General features: G+C 49.0%; 1 protein-coding gene across 1 annotated transcript in view; it reads right to left on the bottom strand.

Annotated features, from left to right (window-relative positions):
* TUBE1 (tubulin epsilon 1) overlaps positions 1-17,919 on the bottom strand; it is a 119,159-nt gene extending 101,240 nt beyond the window's left edge. The window contains exons 1-4 of the mRNA XM_029595244.1: positions 17,810-17,919; positions 17,452-17,525; positions 4,904-4,956; positions 2,339-2,399 (exon numbers count right to left, since the gene is read on the bottom strand). Coding sequence (XP_029451104.1) covers positions 2,339-2,399; positions 4,904-4,956; positions 17,452-17,525; positions 17,810-17,834 — 213 coding nt within the window. The 5' untranslated portion in view covers positions 17,835-17,919. The remainder of the gene's footprint in view (positions 1-2,338; positions 2,400-4,903; positions 4,957-17,451; positions 17,526-17,809) is intronic.
* Positions 17,920-19,703: the final 1,784 nt, after the last annotated feature.

The raw sequence follows: 19,703 nt of genomic DNA, 5'->3' as shown, positions 1-19,703 counted from the left end.
ATGCATGACACACTGACCCATGATCGTCACGGGGTTAGAAGTACAGTTTGCATCCACGGGAACCCACCTGACTCACAATAATGGATGTAAAGCAGAATTATGACATTCCCCATACAACTCACCCTACAAAAAAGATATTCTGGTTCTGGTGTCATCTCAGTAACAGCAACTCAAACTCCTTCTACTTCCAGGCTCAATAGCCCTACTTATGAAAAGTCAGCAGTTTACCACCAATGCATGTCCTCTTGAGAAACACAACAAATAAGACTGATACAAACGCTTACATGCTAGTAAAATATCTCATCTTGGTAACAGACAAAGAACCGACCTAACATACTCCCAGGATCTGTAGCAATGCACATAAACTAATCCGCACACAGTTACACCTGTATTATAGAATACACTCAAACAGGAGCAACCCTATTTATGAAAAGGCAACATTACAAATATTAAATCAGGTCCTAAAAACCAATACACCTCTTATTAGGAACTAGCAAGCAGCTATACATCCCCACACAGAAATAATTGTAAAACTATACTAATAAGGAGAATAAATGTTTCAAAACAGCTATGAACAGAATAACATCCAACAATTAAAAACTCATAAAAACTATTAAACATTCTCCAAACACCAATAAAATATTTCAAAAAAGCAGACATCACATAATTAAAATGGCAGTCAATCAAGAAAAATAAAACTTAAAAAGCCACCTTTACTTACCCCCTCCAGCAGCTCTCCTACTCCCCTTCCATGCAGGCCATGGCACACCTCAGAAGCAGCAGTAGAAGCTAAGCTCTATACTCATGGTCCTCTTCCTTAGTGCCTATGTCTCTCACACACACACCATACCAGTCATGCTCCCATGACCAGTTTCTGTCTCTCACACACCAATCCTCTCCCAGTCTTTGGCACACACACACCAGTCACCTTCCTAAACAGTTTCTCTCATGCCATACACACACACAGGCTTCCCACTCCCGTGTTCTACTTACATATATGGGCTTCTCACTCTCATAATCACTTTCTCTGTCTCTCACACACACACACACTCACCAGTCTCTCACTCCCATGCTTGTTCTCTCCACATGCACAGGCTTCTCATTTCCATAATCACTTTCTTTCTCTCTCACACACACACACACACAAAGGCTTCCCACTCCCATGTTCTCTTTCAGATATACAGGCTTCTCCCTCCCATGCTGGGTCTCACACACACCCAGGTTTCTCACTCCCATGCTCACTCTTCATATGCACAGGCTTCTCATTCCCATAATCACTTTCTCTCTGTTGCACACACACCAGTCTCTCTCATTTCCATGCTCACAGGCTTCTCATTCCCTGAATCACATTCTCTCTCTCACATTCACACACACCAGTCTCTTTCTCTCACACACCCCGTCACCTTACCAACCAGTGTCTCTCTCTCATGCATGCACACACACAGGCTTCTCACGCCCATGCTTTTTTTTCACACACACACACACACACACACACACACACACACACACACACACACACACACACACACCCCACAACACCAGGGTTCTTATGCCCATACTTTCTCACATACCCAGATTTCTCACTTCCATGCTTTTTCTCTCTCTCACACATACACATCAGTCATCTCCCTGAGCAATCACTTTCATTGTCTCTCACATATACACACACACACACATCAGCTCTCTGACCAGTTTCACTCAATCACACACAGGCAGGCTGGCTGCTTCACTCTCTTTCTCTCCCTCACTTCCTCTCCCCCCCCCCCCCCCCGAGCACAAATGGTAGCTGCAGCAGCCGCCTCCTCCAGCCCCCGCAGGCCAAGAAAGAAGAATCCCATCGGCCGTGGGAGGCTCTTGTTGCTGTCTCCTTTCCCGATTATCATCTGCTTTGATTGCTCGGGGGCCGATGCTGCTGCCGCCGCTGCTGCTACTTTTCCACGTGGCACGGCCTCTTTCCCGCACACCGCGTATCACTTCCTGTTCCAGGTCATAGGGGCAGGCACGGAAAGAAGAAAAGGCCAGCCACGGGTGCCACAGCTTCTTGCACCGCTGCTGTTCCCACTGGGCTTGAACGTGCTGCAACAGCAGCAGGAGAGAACGGGAGCACGTGATACATCTGCCGGTGCTTGGTGGCGGTGCCGCCGACCGGCAAAAAACCTCCAACTGCCCGGTCCGCGGACCGGTGGTTGGGGACTCCTGCATTAGATGATATCACCCATGTGCGAGGACTATCATCCTGCTGGTCCTTGGAGAAGAAATGATTTTTGGCAGAAATCCTGTGGTGTACATGTGACTCTTTAGAAAGTGACTATTAAAGCTTCAGCAGCATTCCTCTTACCCGAGCTTTAAGAGAGCAAATCTTTCTTCGATAGATATCAACCCCATCGTCAATGTCAATTCTGAAGAACAAAACCAGGAGAAGAAGAATTAGAGATGGTAACGGAAAGTGAAAAGAAATGTGCAGCTGTTATGTACTGTACTGTGCAGTGCAGCAGCAGTAATGGAGTGATACACCATACCAAGCACTAATTCTATTGTGGAGTTTGTTCTTCTAACATTATTTACCAGAGACTTGCCGAGGTGGTGAGAGGTAGACAATGCAACACCTTTTCGTTCTCCATTATCATTCATTTATGTTCTACCTTACCCCTTCTCAGAACCCAAAGCAGAATACAAAAACAAAGCAATTTTTTACAGCAATAAAAACATATCAAAGTGATAACCCCCATAATCATAGCAAACTACAACAAACTAACAGCTCGATACTGTAAGGCCGCGGTAGAAACAGTGCGGCAGTGTCAGGCGCACCCTTCCTCCCCGCACGCACAGTTCTCTTGAGCTAGCGCCTGATACTCTCTTCTAATTGCATGCAAATGCATGCCGCGGCTGTGAAGCGTTAGGGAAGGGTTATGCCCGCGCAACCCATTTTACTGTATAGGCGCTTAATACAGCGCCTATACAGTAACCTGGGTGCGCTGGTACCTGTCATTTCAAATGTCATTTCAAATGACAGGCACCAGGAAGTGTAAAAAACAAAATTTTTAAATACCTGTCGGAGGGCTGCGTGGGTCCAGGCGGCCGGCGGGATCCGGGGGGCGGGTGGTCGCGTGTTAAATCTAGGCCGCGGGCGGGTGGGCGCCTGTTCCAGGCGGCGGGGGTGGGTGGACGCGCGTTAGTTTCAGACGGCCGGCGGCGGGTGGTCGCGTGTTAAATCTAGGCCGGGTCACACAGACGCGCATTCATCCAGGCGGAGGAGCCTGCATTCATTCACTGCCGGTGGGGGCTGCCTCTGGCAGCCCCCACCGGCAGTGAATGAATGCGCGCCTGTGCGACCCCTGCGATTCGGTGCTCAAGGCAGTCACATGCCGTGACGTCGGGCGTCATGACGTCACGCCTTGAGCGCCGAATCGCAGGGGTCGCATTCATCCAGGCTGCTTTCGCCGCCGGCTCCTCCGCCTGGATGAATGAATGCGCGCCTGTGCGACCCCTGCGATTCGGTGCTCAAGGCAGTCACATGCCGTGACGTCGGGCGTCATGACGTCACGCCTTGAGCGCCGAATCGCAGGGGTCGCATTCATCCAGGCTGCTTTCGCCGCCGGCTCCTCCGCCTGGATGAATGAATGCGCGCCTGTGCGACCCCTGCGATTCGGTGCTCAAGGCAGTCACATGCCGTGACGTCGGGCATCGTGACGTCACGCCTTGAGCACCGAATCGCAGGGGTCGCACAGGCGCGCATTCATTCACTGCCGGTGGGGGCTGCCTCCGGCAGCCCCCACCGGCAGTGAATGAATGCGGCGAAAGCAGCCGGCTCCTTGCCTGGATGAATGCGCGTCTGTGCGACCCGGCCTAGATTTAACACGCGACCACCCGCCGCCGGCCGTCTGAAACTAACGAGCGTCCACCCGCCCCCGCCTGGAACAGGCGCCCACCCGCCCGCGGCCTAGATTTAACACGCGACCACCCGCCCCCCGGATCCCGCCGGCTGCCTGGACCCACGCGACCCTCCGACAGGTATTTAAAAATTTTTATTTTTTTTTCTGACAGGTTTTATGTGTCCCACAGCATTACATTTTCTTGATCATCTCTGTATCGCTTTTTTTTTTATTGTGTTTTATTGTTTTTGAGTATCTTAAGCGGTGTCGATGGATTTGTTACTAGACTCACAGTCCTAACACCTACTAGGGGGAGGCGGTAAACTAACACGTTAAGGCCGCGGCAAAACAGCGGGTTACTAAGGAGATAATATCAGCGCCCGTTACAGTATCGGAGGGGAATAGCTAATTGCTTCATTATACAGCTAATTCGTTCATTTACACATCATATACATGCTGCGTGCGGAAAGGGTTATGTGTCTATTTTACGAAGCGCTAAGGACGCGTGAAACTGGAGACTGTATCGCTGGATCGCCTTACTCGTCTGTATTGTGCGCTCCCAGCACGTTACAGACGGGGAATCTTTAACCGCACGTTACTGTATCGACCTGTAAATAAACAGAAAACTAACAAACTCAGAATACTGAAGTATCCAGTTTCACTGCTTGAGGATGGACCCTGCACAATTCAGCTTCCTGCTGAGGCCAACTCATGAGTGGAAAGAAATATGATACTGGTGGATGGACACAAATCATCATCTTACAAAATCCCAGAGTAAATCACCCTGAAGTCAGAATCATGCCAATGTCTGACTCTGTGCGGGTTGTGAAAGAACTCATGCAGCTGGGGATAGTAAAAATGCTTCTCCCACAAAGTATATTTTGCATTTTTTAACCAATCACAGTCTGGTATAATAAACTGCCCTTATATCAGCTTGTTTGGACTCCAAATCACTTGTTATAAAGAGGGATCAGTGCACCATCCTTCAATAAAATGCGCTTCTTTTCAATCCCTTGTTCAGTGCACCTTACCTGGTGTCCACATTCCTGAAGAAGCTGCTCAGCGCCTCATCATAGACACCTTTCTAAAACAAAGAAATATTTCACATGAAAGATTCTTACATAAAGAAGATCCCTTATGCCAGGGGTATTCACGCCTAGCCCTCGAGGGCTTCCAACAGGTCAGTTTTTGGGGTTTTTTTTTTTTACTCTTTATTTATAACATTTCAAACAATAATTACAAGCAACAAAGCTTAAAAGTAATTAAGTCATTACAGCATACACAATTCTCACATCTATTAAATAGAAATAGGACTTTAGAGACTGCAATCATATTACCTAACCACAAAAAAAGAGGTTGAAAAGACCACTGGCACAAACCTCCAATTAAGCGGGGGGGGGGGGGGGGGGGGGGAGCACCAGTTGCACTCTACACATACAGTACATACACTAGACATGCAAGAATGAGTCTTTTCTGGTCAAAAGTTCAAAAAAGAAAGTTCTTTACTTTTATTGCAGCTACTCCTCTTAGACACAAACTTGTGCAGTGAAACTCCCAACATGGACCCATGTTTCGCCAGTCCGGCTGCTTCGAGGGGAAAGATTTTAACAACAAAAGTCTATATCAGTATCATTATAGATTTATGACTGGCGAAACACGGATCCATGTTGGGGGTTTCGCTGCACAGGTTTGTGTCTAATTAAGAGGAGTAGCTGCAATAAAAGTAAAGAACATTTCTTTTTTGAACTTTTGACCAAAAAAGACTCATTCTTGCATTTCTAGTGTGTGTACTGTATGTGTAGAGTGCAACTGGTGCTCCAGTGTGATATTGTCACCCCAGTCAAGGCCATGACCAACACATTATCAGAATGGGAAGAGCCAGGCTTAGCAAAATCTGTTTGAGCAGCACTCACACAGGTTAGAAGCCAGGTCAGGCTGAGAGGCCCCCACTGGGGGCCACTCAACCCGTCAGACTGCCCAGTTCCCCAATCCCAACGGGAGCGGAAACGAACGTTGGCACAGATGCCGAGAACAGAAACCGAGAAAAATTGTGAAAACTGTTATAAAGAATAAAATCACAAAAAACATTTAGGTAGACATGGTTTGATGGGACACAGCCAGCATGGATTTACCCAAGGGAAATCTTGCCTCATAAAGCTACATTTTTTTTGAAGGGGTTAATAAACGTGGGCAAAGGTGAACCAGTGGATGTAGTGTATTTGGATTTTTAGAGGGCCTGCGACAAAGTCCCTCATGAGAGGCTTCTAAGAAAACTAAAACATCATGGGATAGAAGATGATGTCTTTTGTGGATTGCAAACTGGTTAAAAGACAGGAAACAGAGAGTAGGATTAAATGCTTTGTTTTAATACTGGAAAAAGGTAAACAGTGGAGTGCCTTAGAGATCTGTACTTGGACCAGTGCTTTTTAATATAGTTATAAATAATCTGGAAAGGGGTATGAGTGAGGTGATCAAATTTGTGGATAACACAAAATTATGCAGAGTAGTTCTATCTCAAGCGGATTTTAATAAGTTACAGGAGGATCTTGCGAGACTGGAAGACTGAGCTTCCAAATGGCAGATGAAATTCAATGTGGACAAATGCAAAGTGATGCATATAGGGAAAAATAACCCTTGCTGTAGTTACACAATGTTATATTCTATCTTAAGAGTTGCCACCCAGGAAAGAGATCTAGGCGTCATAGTGGATAATATATTGAAATCGTCGGCTCAGTGTGCTGTGGTGGTCAAAAAAAAACACCAAAAACCCAGAATGTTAGGAATTATTAGGAAGGGAATGGCAAATAAAATGGTAGTTATCATAATGCCTCTGTATCACTCCATGGGGAGACCACTCCTTGAATAGTGTGTGCAATTCTGGTTGCACATCTTCCTTTTGTCCAGAGATTGAAGAACTCTTGTCAGAGCAAAACCTCCTTCTATCCCAAAAACTGGGAGGAAAATTCTTGCGGCTCTTATCTTCTGGCAACTTGTTTCCCTTCAATTCCCCCAGATGCTTCACTAACTGGTCAAGATCTTCACCAAACAGCAGCTTCCCCTTAAAGGGGAGATTACAGAGCTGGGTCTTGGACCACATATCCGCTGACCAGTTTTGCAACCTCAATAGCCAATGAGCTATAACCGCAGAGACCATACTGTGGCTGATGTGCAAACCAGATCATACAATGTGTCCACCACAGACTACCCCGGTCTTCAACTGGGCTGCCTGTGAGGGATTGGCTACTTAGGAGGAATCCTTCCCCTGAGCCTTCTGCACCCAGAATAAACAGGCCCTCTGCATCAGGCTACCACAGATAGCTGCTCGCAGACTCAAGGCAGAAACCTCAAACATCGCTTTAACTGAATCTCCAGTTTATGGTCTTGTGCGTCCCTCAGTGCGGCCAAACCCACCACTGGAATAGTTGTCTTCTTGGTCACCTCAGAGATAGAAGCATCTGCTTTAGGAATCATCAAGAGGTCCATGGTCTCCTCCATCAAAGGGTATAACTTTGCCATTGATTTATCGACCTTGAGACCCACCTCACGAGAATCCCACTCCTGATTTACGAACTTCTTCACCTTTTTGGGCACTTGGAAAGGCCTTAGGAGCCACCCTCCTTGAACGGCTCCAGACCCCGGGCTGATGAGGGACTGTCACTCTCTCTTCCCGCAGTGGTACCAGCTCCTGCTGAAGACACGCACCACCCTTTCAGTCTTTCAAGCTGCTCAAGCCTTCTCGTCTTTTTTTTTTTCCTTAGAACAATTTAAACGCACAGCTCTCTTTCAGAAGATAACTCTTGATAACAGGTATATTCCCCTGAATCCAGGCAAAGGCACTGGGGAGGAGATCACAGAAGGAGCGAGGGAGCAGACCCCTGGCTATCAGACCCTCCGGATGCAGCAGGCAGAGATCAGACAGGGATCACCAACCTCCCACTCACCCAGATCTGTCTGAGGGATGGCCCACCTCAGAGAGCAGCTCTTCCAATAAGTTCTCTTTACTTTTTTATTTATTTATTTAAAACTGCAGGTTTCCACCTCTGCCATCTGCTAGAGACAGAAATACTGAGGGACTGGCATATGGCATTCTCGTTTATGTAGCAGTATCTGAAACGTTTGTATTCTCTGCCTCCATCTGCTGGTAGGGATGCAAAACCCACTTACCTGGACTGATCAAGGGTATGAACAGGAAGATTGGTTTAGCCCTTTCAAATCCAGGACTGGTCAAAACGTTTTATCTTTCTTTAGGACAATAAAGTATATTGAGTACCTGCCTTTCCCTCGTTCCCCTTTGGGTAATATGGTCTGGGGTACCCGATATGCAGACATATGGGAAAAGGCATAGAACTGCTTCTACAGCCATGTCCATAAGCAACACACGTCAAGCAGTACTGTCTGAATTTTCGAGGAAGCTCATCACCCAACAAAAAAACGTTGCTAGCTGAAATTTTTATGGGTTATCATAAAGCTTGTGATAACCATACAGAGTGGCAGTTACTACCCTTAAAAGAAACATGGGGGTAGCCTGCACGGTGTGGCAGCTGGTACCTAGGGAAGCTTGCTGGACAGACTGGATGGAACTTTTGTTATTGTTCTGCTGTCATTACTATAGATATAGATATATATATATATATATATATATATATAGTGATGAGTGGGCCTGAACAGAAAACCAACATGGAGAAAGAAATCCCCAGAATCATCTGCTTTTCTTAAGCCTGCCTGGGCTGAATGAACTCTAAGTGACTTTCTGAGCATGACTTGCAGAATTTCCCTGGATATCTATAAAGGCAGGCAAGCTGGTACCAGAAAGGTGAGGCCTATTCACTGGGTCACAAAGAAGAAACCAACGGCGGGAGCTTCAGGCACTATTCTCAGGAGTTTTTATCAACACAGCCACAGATGTTTAATTATCTTGACCAGTAAGATTTTAACAGAACAAAGGACTATCTCGAGAGTAAGGGCAAATGGGCCACGCCTGGGAAAACTAATCAGGGCAGTTCAGAGATAGTCACATCATGCTGTTGACATGACAACCTATGTAAATGATTCTTTGGGCAATCACGCAAGTCTAGAAGCTTCCACAATATTGTATGTTATCTATAAAAGAAGGATCACTTCTTGTATATGATGAGATGCTGGTGGACAGGTTGTCAGAGGCATGGCATCAGCATCTCCCGAGAATACTTATATTGTTCAATAAAAGATAATGTTTTACACTGAAAATCTAAGTGTTCTTGTCTCCCTGGCCATAAGCATCATAAAAAATGTCATGGCATGGCCATGCCATTTGGGGTCGACCAATGCCAGCAGTAGCTGGGGTCGATCAATGCCAGCAGTAGCCCCTGTGACATAGTAAGGGCAAAGGTCTGTCGGCGCTGTTTTGATTACTGGCAGCCGATGGCCCTTTGCCCTTACTATGTCACAGGGCTACCGCTGCCATTGGTCGACCCCAGTGACATAGTAAGGGCAAAGGACCGTCGGCGCCATTTTAATTGCTGGCAGCCGACGGCCCAAGTCCAGGAGATCGCTCCCAGACCACTCCTGGACCCCCGCTGGACCACCAGGGACTTTTGGCAGGTCTTGGGGGGGTCAGGAGGGTGGGGGGCTGTAGTAAATTAATTTGGAAGATCTTGGGGAAGGGTCAGGATGGTGGGGGGTTGTATTTAATTAATTTGGCAGGTCTTGAGGGGGGTCAGGAGGGTGGGCGTTGTTAAAGTGTTGGGATGAGGGGTTTTTTTTTGGCGGGGGTGGTTTCCCACAGAATTAGAAAGAAAAGTTCTCTGATCTAGGGAATGGACCGAAATGGCCCTCCCCAGACCCGAAAACAAAATGGGAAGAAAAAAAAATGTTATGCACTCCCCTAATTTGCTCCATAAGACGCACAGATGCCTGGGGACAGAGCTGGTTTAGCACAATTTTTTTTTTTTAATTTTCCCCCTCTGAATCTTAGGTGCGTCTTATGGTCATGTGAGTCTTATGGAGCGAAAAATACGGTAACTTGGTTAACATGATTAACTTGAACTGGTTGATGTGGTTATAGCTGGAGACAGTCGGTGCCCTCAACCAAGAAACGCTGACACCCGGTAGGTACGGGTGTCCTAATTAGAGGGAAGCTTGGCTTACCCATGTTTGTCTTGCTCTCGGGGATTGTCACCCGAGGTTTCCGTGTTCGTCGGCAGCCTTGGGCGGGATGCTGAGTCCATCTGTCTACACTAAGGAAATCGAAATTATCAGGTAAGTAGCAGATGGACTCAGGACCAATGGGATGTACAAAAGCTACTCCCGAACCTGGCAGGAGGCTGCCCGTGACCCAATAGTACTGCCCTTGTGAATGCTGTGACCCCCCGAGCCTGAACATCCAGGCAGTAGAACCTAGAGAAGGTGTGAATGGAGGACCATGTTGCCGCCTGACAGATCTCGGCAGGTGACAGCATCTTGGTTTCCACCCAGGACACTGCTTGGGCTCTAGTGGAATGGGCCTTGACTCATAGAGGTGGAGGCTTGCCTGCCTCTACGTAGGCCGCCTTGATAATTTCTTTGATCCAGTGGGCTATGATTGCCCGTGAGGCCGCTTCCCCTTGTTTCTTCCCGCTGTGAAGGACGAATAGGTGGTCCGTCTTTTATACGGATTCCGATCTTGCCAGGTATCGGACTAGGAGTCTGCCGACGTTAAGGTGGCGAAGGTGGCGAGATTCTTCCGAGTCCTTATGCTCATCTGGCAATTTCAGCGAGATGGTTTGGTTTAGATGGAAGTGAGAAACCACTTTTGGAAGGAAGGACGGGACCATGCAGAAGGACAGACTGCGCGTGTGTCTGAAAGAGGGGACCATGCAGAAGGACAGACTTTGCGTGGGTCTGAAGGAGGCTCCCGCTAGAAGTCTAGGACTAGATTGAGATTCCATAAAGGTACCGGCCACTTTAGGGGTGGTCGGATCTGTTTTACCCCTTTCAGGAAATGGGAGACGTCTGGGTGAGAGGCTAGGCTGCTGCCCTCCACCTTGATGGAGCTGAGAGACAACCCCTTCTGTAAACCGTTCTGCAGGAATTCCAGAATCATGGGAATTTTGACTGTCCGTGGGAGGATGTCGTGGTCTTCACACCAGGCTTCGAATATTATCCATATTCATATGTAGGTTAGGGATGTGGAAAACTTGCGTGCTCGGAGCAGAGTGTCAATCACCGCCCCCGAGTATCCGCTCTTCTTCAGGCGTGTCCTCTCAATGGCCAGACCATAAGAGAGAATAGAGTTGGGTCTTTGTGGAGGATCGGGCCTTGTTGGAGCAGAACCCTGTGTGGAGGTAGAGGGAGAGGGCTCCCTGTCAGTAGTCTTCGCATGTCTGCATACCATGGCTTTCTCGGCCAGTCCGGGGCCACTAGAAGTACTGGTCCCCTGTGGTGTTCTATCTTGCGGATGATGCCGCCCAGTAGCGGCCAAGGTGGGAAGGCGTATAGCAGGATTTACTGTGGCCAGGCCTGGACGAGGGCATCGAACCCTTGGGATTGTGGTTCCCGTCTGCGACTGAAGAAGTTGGGAACTTGGGCATTGGACCGGGTTGCCAGAAGATCCATGGCTGGTGTTCCCCAGTGGTTTACTATCAACTGGAAGGCTATGGCCGACAGCCTCCATTTCCCTGGGTCTAGACTTTCTCTGCTGAGGTAATCCGCAGTGACGTTGTCTTTTCCCGCAATGTGGGCGGCTGAGATCTCTTGTAGGTTCGCTTCCGCCCACGCCATTAGGGGGTCTATTTCCAGGGACACCTGTTGGCTTCTGGTTCTTCCCTGGCGGTTGATGAAGGCTACTGTTGTGGCGTTGTCTGACATGACTCGGACCGATTCGCCCCGGAGTCTGTGACTGAACCGTAGGCAGGCTAGTCTGACTGCCTGGGCTTCCAGTCGGTTGATGTTCCATCCCGACTCTTCCTTGTCCCATTGCCCCTGGGCGGTCAGCTCCTGGCAGTGGGCTCCCCACCCTCATAGGCTCGCATCCGTGGTGAGTAGGATCCAAGTCGATGGGGATAGCCTTACTCCCTTGCTCAGATGGTTTTCTTGTAGCTACCATTGTAGCTGGGTCCGAACTTCCTCCGGGAACTGGAGGCGAACGGAGTAGTTCTGGGACATTGGATTCCATCGTGACAGTAGGGAACATTGTAGGGGTTGCATGTGAGATCTTCCCATGGACCCACTTCCAGGGTGGATGCCATGAGACCGAGGACTTGGAGGTAGTCCCATACTTTGGGTCGAAGACTGCTTGACAGGTTTCACAATTGGTTCGTCAGTTTTGTTCTCCTTGTAGGAGTCAGAATGACCTTGTCTTGTCTGGTGTCGAACCAGACTCCCAGGTACTCTAGAGATTGGGAGGGCTGCAGAGAGCTCTTGTTCGTGTTGACCACCCACCCGAGGTACTCCAGTAGTTTTGACTCTGGTGATCGCCTGATGACTTTCCTCTGGGGATTTTGCCCTTATCAGCCAATCATCTAGATATGGGTGTACGAGGATTCCTTCCTTCCTCAGTGTCGCCGCCACTACAACCATGATTTTGGGGAACGTTCGAGGTGCTGTGGCTAGCCCAAAGGGTAGCGCCCGGAACTGGTAGTGGTGGTCCAGGATCGCGAAGCGCAGAAAACGCTGATGCTAGTGATGGACTGGGATGTGCAGGTAGGCTTCTGACAGATCCAGGGATGTCAGGAATTCTCCAGGTTCTATCGCCCTTATGACCGAGCATAGGGTTTCCATGCGGAAGTGGGGTACCCTCAGGTGGCGGTTGACAGACTTGAGGTCCAGGATGGGCCGGAACGTGCCCTCTTTCTTGGGAACGATAAAATAGATGGAATAGTGCCCAGTATTTCGTTGTTGCGTGGGCACTGGCGTTATGGCCTTTAAAGGTAAGCAATTTGGTCAGTGTGGTTTCCACTGCCATCCTTTTGGAAGGCTTGTGGCAAGGGGATTTCACAGATTTGTCTGGAGGGATGCTGTGGAAGTCCAGGTAATATCCCTCTCGAATGATGGTTAGGACCCACTTGTCCTAAGTTATCTCGACCCATCTTTAGTAGAATAGGGCAAGCCTGCTCCCAATGGCCTCTTCCTGTGGATGGGTCGGCTGATTTTCATTGCGGGGTATGGCTGGGCCCTGGACTAGAGCTGGCTCCCCTTTTGTTGTGCTTGTTCCAAAAGGACTGGCCCCTGCCTGTGGGGCGAGATGCTTGATATGTACTTTGGCACGGTTTGAAGCGCTATGATCCCCTGCCCTTAGATATTCGGGGGGAGGAGCGCTGGCTTCCCTTGTTCTTGTCCTCTGGTAGCCGCGGTACTGGGGATTCGCCCCATTTGTCAGCTAACTTCTCCAGTTCGCTTCCAAACAGGAGGGTTCCCTTAAATGTCATTCTCGTGAGTCTCGTTTTGGACGTCACGTTGGCTAACCAACTTCGAAGCCAGAGTTGCCTTCTGGCTGCCACAACGGACGAAACGCCCCTGGCTGCGGTGTTCACCAGGTCAGAGGTCGCATCCATGAAGAATGATACTGCTGGTTCTAGTGCTTCGACGGGTGTGGTGGCGTTCCTGGTCTTTGATAAAGCAGGCGCGTCACCACGGCACAGCAGGCCGCGATCTGAAGCAACATAGTCATTCGACGTTTTGACTGAGAATGGATTTCAGACGTCTGTCCTGGGCATCCTCGAGCGCCGCTCCTCCCTCAACTGGGATGGTAGTGCACTTTGAGACCGCGCAGACCATGGCATCCACTTTGGGGAATGCCAGGAGATCTTTGGCAGCGGGGTCCAGAGGGTATAGGGCTGCCAGGGTGCGTCCCCCCTTGAAAGTGGCTTCTGGAGCCTCCCATTCCAGGTCAATCAGTTGTTGGATGGCTTGCAGCAAAGGAAAATGGCAGAGTCCCTCTAGGATGGGGTTCGTCTTTGGTTCCCCTGTGGCACTTGTGCCTGGGATAGCGAGCTCTTTCAAGCTGTGAGCCACGAGGTCAGACAGTTCGTCTTTGGCGAAGAACCGCCTCATGGTTCAATAAGGTTCCGTTCCTGGGGGGGGATTTCCCCTTCCTCCAGGGAGTCTTGATCCTTGTCTGAGGTGTCCATGTCCCCATGCTGAGGCTTTTGGGCGGGAGAGGCAATTCTCTGGGTCTAGAGGGTCCCGGGATGTTAGGGTCCTCTGGGGGGAGGCTGTGGCTGTGTCATCGGGGGGGGGGGGGGGGGGGGGGGGGGGCTGGTTGCATGTGGACAAAGGAATGAAGGCCTTTGAAAAATTCTACCCAGGAGAAAGACGCTAGGTCTAAATTGAGAGGCGCTGAGTCCCCGGGGAGCCCCCTTGAAGGAGGTTCCCGCTGGGGGCAGAGAGGTCCGATGTACTGTCGGTGGATCCGGATCCCAGTACTGGCTGGGGAAGACGCTGGCCTGGTTCATCCAGAGCCTCCTCTCACTGTAGACACAGAGCCATGGCCTCTTCGTGCTGCACAGCTCTTATTTGGCATGCTGGGCAGAGGTCCTGAGCCTTGAGCTTCTTGTCCGGTGGTGCCATGGTTTGTGCGCGTAGGATTGCGAAAATTCACGGTTTGTGCGTTCAAGAGTATGCCAGGAGGCTTAATTATGCGCTCCGGGCAAGCCGAAGTTGTGCGTGTAGGTCGGATGCACGTGCCTCTGTCCGCACGGGGTTAATTTATGCACCTGGCACAGTTGAGCGTGTAGCTGTGCACCCTGCACCCTCGTGCACGTTGCTGTGCGCATGGTACTTGTGCGCACAAGTGCTTTCTGCACCTGGCTCGCCTCTGTGTGCACGGGTCAGATAGGCGGACAGGGTGACGATCAAAAGGAAATGGCGTCAGCGACCATGCGAGCAATATGGCGACCACCTCGAAGGGTCTCCACGTGGGAGGTCCCTCGTATCGGACCGGGGTCTAGCCCTTACGGGGCTGATCAATCTGGCAGCCCTGATGCTGGCTGGCTATCTGAGCGGCTATTCAAGCTTCGGAGAATTTTAGGAAGTTTTCTACCTTACCTTGTCTCAGCGTTTCACGGTCTCGTCCCGGGCGGTCTCCGGCTATGGGGGAGAGGGAAATACCTTCACTGCCACGCTCGAAGTTGCACCCGCTGCCTCTCAGCCGCACCCTTTGCCGGGGGCTAAGTCCATGCCGGGAACCGACTACCAGACTGAGGCCTACCTCTGAGGGATTGCGGAAATCACCTCAGGAATTCTCAACTGGGGGAGGGACCCATAGGTATCCGCGCAGGAGAGCAGGGTTCGTCTGTAGAGGTAAGATTTCTTCTTTGTTTTGGATTTCTTTGGTTAGAATACTCTAACACTGAGCAAGCGTGTATAGAGTCCCGAACTGCTATAGAGACAGAAAATACTGAAGAGCAGAGCTTCCTGCAGGGGGTATATGTACTAGAGTTGACGTCAGATTGAAATCTGAACTGTCTCCAACTGCTATCAGGAGCACACTATACCCATTGGTCCTGAGTCCATCTGCTACACGCTAGGAAATCAGGCCTTAGAAGTAGAGTCTGCTGCCCAATTTCTCAGCTGTAGTAGATGCATAACCATAACCATCATTGACATTTGTCTAGACACTGCCCTGACTAGGTCATATAGAGTATCAGCTATTAGAGGCTGCCACTGACTCTAAATGCACTGTGTTGGTCCCACCAGATTGTGATTTCTCTGATTCTACATTCCAAGGACACTGTTGCAGCCACCTAACCAGTGCCTGAGCTACCTGGAGCCAAACAGGCTGGCCACATTGAAGGATCCTTTGAAGGACTCCACCCTTCTGTCCTGGGTCTCCCTTCAGCGCCATCCCCTCCTTCAATGGCCCTCCTTCAGGAAAAACAGGGATTGCTGCCTGTTTTCTCCTGCCCAGGAGGGCTTAAAAATGGCTGCCATTCCCATGGTTTGCTCCTCCGTGGATATCACCAAGCTCTATGACTTTTTCCAATGAAGGGGCATTTCCTGACAAGCCCTCCTCGTCTCCTGAATATGCTCTATCAGAGACCAGAGGCTTGGATCGCTCCCCATAGGCCTCCACAAACTGGAAATTACTGTCAAACTTTTTTTTTTTTTTTTTTTTTAAACATAATGAGTAAAAGAAGGTTCACTTCCCTGAGAAAGGATCCATGCAGCAGCAACTCGGGGGGAGAGAGTACGGAATTGAAGGAGTTAGCATCAGTGGCTTTCAACCCCTCCTCCATCAAGGACTAGAGCACCAAAAAAAGGGAAACCAACCCTTTACTGAACCCTGATCGACCAGAAAGATAGCCCCCCCCCCCCCAATCAGAGACCTGCCCACTCCTGAGAGTCATTTGTTCAGCAAGCCAAATGACTGCAGGTTTTGCACCTCTACCATCTGCTGGAGACAGAAATACTGAGGGACTACAGGTGGCACTCTAGCTTATTAGGTAGTTTCAGAAAAGTGTGTGTTCTCTGCCTCCATTGGCTGGTAGGGATGCAAAACCCACTTGTCTGGACTGCTCTGGGGTATGAACAGGAAACTCAGGATTTTAAAACTTTCCTCTACTTCCCGGCTATATTTTGGTCAGGTAACAACTCATTACCTGGACAAAATTTAGCAAACAGATGCTGTGATGGAGCTGCTCTGAGGGCATGGTTAAATTTTACTTGGTGAGCACTGATATTCAGTAGTACCAAACTAAAGTCGGAAAAATACCAAACCTAAAGCTACCTAGATAACTTTATCAAGGTAACTTTAACCTGATATATTCAATAGCAAATTTATCTGATAAGTGATGCTGAAAATCCAGGTAAAGTTACCTAGGTGAATACTCACCTCTATGTGATTTATTACTAGTAATCACTTCTATAGCACAAAATTGGATCACCTCACTTATTGCTCTTTTTTCAGTTTATTAATAATAAACACTTATCCCTGGGGTACTCCACTATTAATCTGTGTTAAGAAAACTGATCATTTAATCTCTTTCCTGTCTTACTTTGCTACCAATCAACAACAGGACAGCCTCTTACTTTGTAATTTTCTGAGGAGTCTTGTGAAGGACTTTACCAAGTTCCTTCCAGCCTTCAAAGAACTGTAATAGATTAGTAAGTCATGACTTTACCTTTGCTGAATATGTGTGGCTCTTCTGCATGAAACCATATCTATCTGCTTTTCCCCCCTTAATTATGAAATTTTATACAGTTTCAACAGGAACACACATTATTCTGAAAAGAAATTAATCTTCATAGCTTTATACAGGAAAATGAAATTAATATAAGAATCAAAACAAAGAAGCTAATCAGAAAATCAAGTCAACAAAAAAAAAAAAAAGAGGGAAGGAATGAAAGGAAATAAAATAAGAAAAAAAAAACAAATGGACACAAAATCAGGGTAAGAAGTACAATTACTAAACAATAAGTAGCAATGAATTAACCCTACTATCAGATCTTCTATTAATCTCCTGAGAAGCAAAGGATAAACAAAAATCCCATAAGAAACTCCTTGCTACTTAATAAAATATTTAGCAGGAAACCAGCATTTGAAAAACAAGCACAATTTTAGGCTTCTCCCGAGCGCGGGTAGTATCTTTCTTTCAGAGTGCAGGTCCCTTCAGGCCCTCCTCACCTTGTTGACCGCAGCGTGCTCCCGCAGGGCCAGGTCCCAGAACCTGCAGCCGACCTGGTTGCCGCACTGTCCCACTGAAAAGGAAGCAGAGAATTCCCACTATCAGCAGGGGAGGTGGGTGGGGGAGACCTCCCCCGCGTGCGCTTTGGGACCGTACAGGGGGAGCGCTGCGGAAGTAAGAGGCAGGAGTGGGAACATTCAGACTCCATGCAAGGGACGCAAGATGGGACTGAACTAGGGAAAGAGAGAAACGGGAGGAGAGCTGCAGGCTGCTGTCACCCTTCCCGGACACAGCGCCCAGAGCTGCCCGGAAGCCTCTTCCCTCCTAATAAAAGCGCTGGGGAGGAGAGGCGCTCACCCTGCACCACCACCGACTGAGTCATGCCGGAGCGCAGTCCTCTCCCTGCCGCTCCTCTTCAAACCGCCCGCGCTAGGCCTGCACTGTAACTATGGAAACGGAGAAGCGGGGACTGAAAGGGACGTCACCTGCTGCTGTCGCCGCCTAATGACGAAAGGCGAAGATATCACTGAGAGCGCGACGCCGGGGCTGAGAATAGCGAAGGGATCATGTCCGTGACATCACCCAGAGAGCGACGCTCGGGCTGAGGATCCTGCGCTCTGCTGCCGGATGGACTCAGACGTGGGTGAGACCGAGGTTTCGTCAAGCCCAGCATCCTGTTTCCAAAGGGGCGAATCCAGGTCACAAATACCTAAACACTAAGTAGGTCCCATGCTTAGTAGGGTGGCCAACTTTTCCACAGACCCGAAAGGGATACTTGAGGACTGGGGCGGGGAAGGAGGTGGGGATCAGAAAGTGCCCCTCTCCCTCATTTGAATAAATGTGCTCCCATTGCCCCTGAACCATACTGAGGACCCTCCAGTTTCTGTTATTCATGTTCTCTCCCTCACACTGCATTTTTTTCTCTCATACACATACACACTCTCTCTCTTCCTCCTACTCATTTACACACGTTCTCATACACTCATACACATACATGCTGTCTCACACATAAACATGCTCCTGCTCTCTCTTACCCAGTCTCCCGTTCACATACATACTCTCACATACATGCATGGCCCGCCCTTCTCATTTTTTTCCTGACTGGGGCACAGCCTTATGTCCCAACAAACAGAAATGGGGAGAGAGGGGCAGTGGAAGCTGAAGAACAGACGCATTAGAAATATTCCCCCCATCCCCTCGCAATAGCAAGAGGGCAACTTTACCTGGCGGGAGGCTGGAGCTGGATAGGAGAACAGCGGCAAACAGACAAACTGCAGCACCTAAAGGCAGCATGAGTAGCTAGCAGGCAATAGCCCAGAAAACCAAAGCAACAAGTACCAATACCACCAGTGAGGACTCACATGGCAGAGGGGATGTCTCCATCCATCATGTTTCTCACTATCTCCGGTCCTGGCCCAGCAGTGAGCCTCAGTAAGGCAAAAGATGATGCAAGCATGTGGGCTGTATCTGGAGTCTTTGGAGCCATTGCGATAAAGCCAGGCAAGCCACCGGCCAGGGAGGAGGTGGAATCCAGCAGGATTGGTGAATAAAGGAACAGCTGCGGTAGGCCGGCAGCAGAGGTTGAGTTAAAGTGAGAGAGGAGGAAAAATTGGAAAATGTACACGCTTAGGGCAGGCCAGGCAAGTGACTCTACCCTCTCTTCTGCAACTTCGCCAGCAACTGTTGTGATCGGACAATGTACAACAAGCTGTGAAACTGGGCTGACCAGTTCAAAACCATCAGTTGGTCATCCTACCCATGCTAATAATGCCAGTAATAAACACTGGCTATTCCATAAATTGACTTGATTAATAGCAGTTTATGAACTTCTCCAAATCTTTTTTAAACCCAGCTACACTAACTGCCCTAATCACGTCCTCAGCAATGAATTCCAGAGCTTAATAGTGCACCAGCAACATTTCGAGCCTGACGGTGTTGGCACGTGTATTGCCAGAGGGGTACAAGGGGAGGGAGCTGAGAGAGAGTTTGTCACAGCAGAAGGGGTGGGAAAAGCTGCAAAGCTGCTGCTGGGTTTCTTTATGAAGTCTCGGGGCTGGCGTGGTAGGTGTGTCCATGCTGAGCCAGCCCCAAACTCCATAGGGAAATTTGCTTGGTACCCGAAAGTCTACTTGCCACCTGGGCACTTTCAAAATTTGCCCCAAAAGGAGCAATTTTCAGTTGGCTCGTATACTTCTCTTGGATGTATAAAATAGGTGAAAAATCCTGGGTGGTTGCCAATGATGGCCCAAAG

This window comes from Rhinatrema bivittatum, chromosome 3, assembly GCF_901001135.1.
Source record: "Rhinatrema bivittatum chromosome 3, aRhiBiv1.1, whole genome shotgun sequence".
NCBI classification, from domain to species: domain Eukaryota; kingdom Metazoa; phylum Chordata; class Amphibia; order Gymnophiona; family Rhinatrematidae; genus Rhinatrema; species Rhinatrema bivittatum.
The sequence above is the reverse complement of the archived record's forward strand: the minus strand, read 5'-3'. Positions and strand labels throughout refer to the sequence as shown.